This window comes from Convolutriloba macropyga, chromosome 5 (genome assembly GCF_964194025.1).
Source record: "Convolutriloba macropyga chromosome 5, txConMacr16.3, whole genome shotgun sequence".
NCBI classification, from domain to species: Eukaryota; Metazoa; Xenacoelomorpha; order Acoela; family Convolutidae; genus Convolutriloba; species Convolutriloba macropyga.
In genome coordinates this window covers 35165718-35171154 of record NC_134472.1, presented here as the reverse complement: position 1 = coordinate 35171154, position 5437 = coordinate 35165718, and the positions used below count along the sequence as shown (strand labels likewise).

Sequence of the window (5437 nt, the reverse complement as noted above, 5' to 3'; positions counted from 1 at the left end):
GAATCTGGCAACACTTTTGGCACGTCTTAGTTTAAGATCCTTCACCAATACAAATCGCTGAAAAATTGAATACTTTTATGGTAAAAAACAATTTGGAACCATTTTAGAAGTTATACTTACCTGAGGTCGGTATTGGTTTTCTTCACAAATAATACGTATAGCGGCTATACAACGGAAATTGTAAGAGAAAGTTTTCGTAAAAAACTCACAAAAATCCTCTATTTTAAAGCCATATATTTTCATTTCATTTTACTCGATAACACCGCACGGCGCTAAAGGAGATATTATGATCATTGGAACAAGCTTTACGCTTAACGAGTTGGTTGACGCGCGAACCTTACGAAGTAGGTACGACTCCGGAGCGTAGTACGTTTTCAGAGTCGTAACGCAGTACTTCTACCCTAGCAGTGGGATAGTAATCCTTACTATTTCTTTCTTCAACTATTTAAACTTATCAAAGATTTTGAGCTGCTGCTGCGCCGCCGTATTCAACTAAAATCTGCAGATCAGAACAGGTACGTACTCGTTGAGCCAACGCGACCAAATTGCATTTTGCATAGGACTGCGCGCGAGCGTACCGCTTACGCGGATCAAACTCGTCAACGCCAATGATTGACCGAATTCCAGTTGCTTGGTTGCCGCACAGTAGAAAATGATTGAGTGCTGTTCCGCCTAGGTCGGACGTGTCGGTGCTTACGGGAATTAAAAAACATGCGTTCAAAGCGTATTCAACTATACAAAAAGTTGTGTTCAAAACTCCATCTGTGAGGCGAAGTGTGTAGAAGATGTTTAACAGTACTTTCATTATACTACAGACAAACCTCTTCCAAATATCCTCTTGGTGTAGCGCACTGGGCTGATTGAACCTTCCCCTACTGCGCAAGTTTTGGCGCCCAAGTTACTAAGTTATTGACATTCTGATTTTAATTATTCTCGTGGAGCTTCCTTTAGGCTCCGATTAAGCGTTTACCATTGTCTGATCAAATTGCAACAGGCATTTCATGGCAGTAGATGAACCATTCAACAGATATCATCATACGGAAACTAACGCCTTCAACAAGTACAACCACGCTGGTCATGCAACAGAAGAGAAATCCCCATCTCTTCTTGGCAGTCCGACAAAAGGTAACGTAAATTAGGTCACAATAATCAACACGAGTTCTTGTTAGGGGATAAGACTAATAAACAAGTTTCTCCTTAGAGAAGTCTACCGTCATCAGTTGAACAGTTGCCGCATGGAAATTTCTGCAGAAGATTTCAACTCTTGATTACGCAGATTGACTTAACGGAACACACTAAGGACTAATGTTTAAGGATGTCGTAGAGTTCCTGTACTTTTGACAGTAATTAATTGACGCAGCGAATTTTTATTTGGGTGTGCCGCAGGAACATTTTAAAGAGATTGGGACGCTCATCTAACACAGTTGGGCGCTGAACGTCAATATTGATCCGAACCAGCCGCCTGGTACGACCAGGTGAGAGTGTGAGACTATTAGATCCGATAAAGAGTCAGAACAGACGTTGCAGCTACTCCGCTTGATGGTCTTGTTGTCGCGGAGATCTTTATTGTTGATGTTTAAGAACTCTCCCCGAACAATGTACGTTTGCTGACGCTCGGATTCGATAACTCAGTGGTGGTCGTCCTGCTGCTGGTGGTCGTCCTGAACATATAGGCAGTGATATGAAAATATTAAGAAAACAACTTATCAAACGAGATTATTGGACTGCTTTGTTCCATGACGTGTTTTCAGCGCATTCTGCAAAATCTCATTTGGAGTTATCGCTGGGCTCCATAATTACAACGCAAAGCTGCTTGATTTTTTTGAACGACTTTTAAATGCTTAGTTCTCAAAAAGACAGGACCCCTCGCCCAATTTCCAAAATGCATAGCTTCAGTGGACATATCCCGTGTCCATTTATTTTTTAGATTATCACTGGTGGCAACTTCGTTCCGCTGATCAACGCTGGCGTACTCTAGGATCTCACATACGCGGTGAAGATTGCAATGAAGAAAAGGTGTTTATTTGTAGAGTTTATTCGTTGTGTGACATTAGTACTATATGTCCACACAAACATTCTTTCCATAGTACCAGTCAACGCGCGACAGGTTATCATTAACAGGCGCACCACAAGAACAATTTACAGTTGCTACCTGGGAGAGGTCTTTACCCTCATAGGTGCAACGCAGGCCCTGCATCTCATTGGAAGGGGAAGTTACCAGAGCCCGTTCGTCACCTACTACGTTGAGAAAATGTACTGAGCTATCGCCAAACATGCGGAGTTCAAGATGTTGGAGCGGTCCTGAAAGTTAACCTGTTGGCATTGTGCCCAGCTATAGAAATTCAACGCGCCACGCAAGGTATCTAACAACTGTGTCTTTGGGTCACTCGTCATCCCAATTCTGTCCGACGAAACGCCAAATGTCCGTAATTTTTATATGAGCAACCCTTTGAAAGGCTCAACAAAGCCAATAGGGTCGAAGAGTTGAGACACAAGACAAAACACTAAGCGATCAGTCAAGATTTTTGTGATGCTGCTGCTGGTACCCTGCTGAAAACTAGAGTGTGGGTACGTTGAGGGGGGTGTAACGTGGGGGGAGGGGGGTACTTAGGAGGGGTTGTTGGATGACGGAATGAGGTAGGTAGCGATTTTTTCAAAGAAAACGAAAACCGGTTGTGTGCAAGAGAAACTCCAAAGCTTTGAAAGGAGAGAAAAGTAGAGCAAAAATTGAACAAAAATGGAATAAGATATACACCGAATTCAGTACAAAATTATGTATGGTCAACGCTAAATTCAACGCAAAATTATGTAAGATAAGCGGTAACTAGTGTTGACGAGTCGGAAAATTGACAGCATGTTTCATACATAATTTTCCGTTCAATGCGTTGAATTCAAAGACCTAAATTCACCGCCTTCAACGCAAAACTTTGTAAGCAAATTACGGGGAATTTTTGACTTGTCAACGCTAGTTACCGCTTGATTTACATAATTTTAGCTAAATTCCTCGGCCCGGGCTTGCGATGACCTTGATCAACACTGTGGATCCTTTTGAAGATGATACCGCAATATATGGACAAGATTAGCGACAGCAAGGAATTTTTGAAGACAATGAAAAGTACCAAGGATATTAACGTAGAATTTACCATGAACTACTAACAAAACTCAATTTCAAATAATAATTTTGCGTAATTTTACAATTATTTTTTCGTAGTTTTTTCAATATTGCTGCATTTTTGTTCTCTATTAAACTATAATTTTTAGGAATTCCTCACCTATCGTAGAATTGCAGTAATCGTTTTTGCTTGAGTGATAAGTATCCTGAAACAGAGTTGATGCATTTTCAATTTTTCACGATGAATTATTACGGCTAGGAAGAAGACGACATTTTGCGGGTTCAGGGTTGCCTAATTCTAGACTTTCGTGCGTTCATCCATCTTTATATAAAGTTTTGAACGGGTGACGGTAACCTAATGCGTTAATTTTAGTATAGACATGGCCTGGTTCTTTTGGCCTGGGTACGTTTAAAATCGGGTACGTTTTGTAGCTCTGAAAATTTGAGCCGGAAACTGATTTTGTTGGTCTCGTATCAATTGTTTTGTATTCATTTTCCCCATGTTGATTTGTCAACCGTCCGTCATCTCACAGTGTTTACAAATAAATCATTGTAAAATAGATCCAAATGCTGGATTTGGAAATACTCAATTGACCTTAGTGAGAATTGATCTCGTTCCCATGAACCTAATAATATGCGTTTTACCAAACACTGATCTCCGGAAAACAAATATTTAAATACAAATTATGTTGAATTTGTATCCTTCAATTTCATCTCTCAAACTGTAAGGAGTCAACAACTTTGTTACTGAAATCGAAACCCTGGCCTGTTTTGTTGACAGATGATTTGTGAAGCTATATTCCAAACAAAGAGCATTTGTTGAATCAAATAGCTAATATCATTGTCCTCAAGGAATCTAAAACTATGATATTTTGGTACAAGAATTGTGCGGTTTTCTTTACTCTTATCTGGTTACCTATCTTTTCAACCGTTCATTCTGTTAGCTGTCCCTCCCAGGAAGACCTCCCGGATGAGAAGATCCACGCATGGAGTTTACCCGGCAGGTGGTACCAGATAGCAAGAAGTTCGTACTCTTCGGTGGGATCTATTACAGAGTGTTGTGTGTACAACATTGGACCTCTCAAGCCTTACTATTACACTGACGGTATAAAAAATAAGCTTACATTTATATGAAAATAAGATTGAGTAAACCTTCCGGTAGTGTGGAAATACACGATTTCTCGTGTAAATGAGCGCAAACTCGTGTGTCCGTTTTCACACGAGAAATTGGGTAAAAATACACGATTTTTTGTGCAATTCACACGAGAAAAATTTAGAATGTAGTGGTGAACATTTACAATATGTTGAATTACTTTTCAGCAGCCAAAATCCACGAAAATTGCTCTGGCGTTTTGTGATATTCTCAGTTTATTTCATACAAATTTGTTAATTAACAAATTTGTCTGAAATATACTTAAAATACCACAAAAATGCCCCAAGACAAAAAATTATTAGCATTGTCTCATTTCTGGAATTCCAATTCCGAAAGAACGTAAATCGGGGTATGTAAGGATCATACATTTTTTTATTGAAAAGGGGTTCTAAATAAGATCAAGTTATACTTTCCAATACAATCTGCGAACACAGTCATAGCCCACAGTCTATTGGTTTAAACATCGAACAAAATATGAATATCAATTCTTTCACTTGGATGAGAATGAACCCTATAAACCTATGAGTCATCGGTGGGGTTTATGGGGACTCCACTGGGGACTGCAGTGCGTTCATTAATTCCCTATTTTCACTCACTTTTTTTCAGGTATGATCAGGTTCAGGTTGGAAATGGATTGCAGTACTGAATTTGGATTCATGCACCGAAGTGGCATCCTAGGTATGGACCACATGCAATACAACATCGACACCACATTTTCACAATTCTATTTGCAAATGGAATCTAATAACATGCAAGAAGATACTATTTCTCCCAAAATAGACATGCACGTATTAGGATACGAACAAGACAAATACATAGTGCTCTATTCATGCAGTGAGACTAACACTACCTTATTTGGAAGGCAAGCTGTCCAGGAACATGCGTGGGTGCTGCTATGGGACCCCGAACTGTCGAAGTCCATTGAGATCAAGGAATCAGTTGACGAGGTGTTATCTTACACAAACATTGGTAAACAAGAGGGACCGGAAATCGTTCGCACATGGATGTCGTTCTGCAAGACCTGATGCAAACTTGACACTTTAGTTTCAATCTGATTGATTATGCACAAATTGATGGATAAGAGTCGAACTAATATTTATTATTTAGTAGTTTAGACAAAAATATTTTCTATTTTTCTATTAGAATTAATAGGTAACTATCTTACCTTATGT

The 5437-nt window shown here is 39.5% G+C and overlaps 1 protein-coding gene across 1 annotated transcript; it reads left to right on the top strand.

The window, feature by feature from the left end:
* The first annotated feature begins 3941 nt into the window (after positions 1 to 3941).
* LOC142339977 (uncharacterized) lies at positions 3942 to 5437 on the top strand. The gene is made up of 2 exons (XM_075390355.1): positions 3942 to 4217; positions 4872 to 5437. The coding sequence occupies exons 1-2, from the start codon at positions 3977 to 3979 to the stop codon at positions 5288 to 5290; spliced, it is 660 nt and encodes a 219-aa protein (XP_075246470.1). The 5' UTR covers positions 3942 to 3976; the 3' UTR covers positions 5291 to 5437.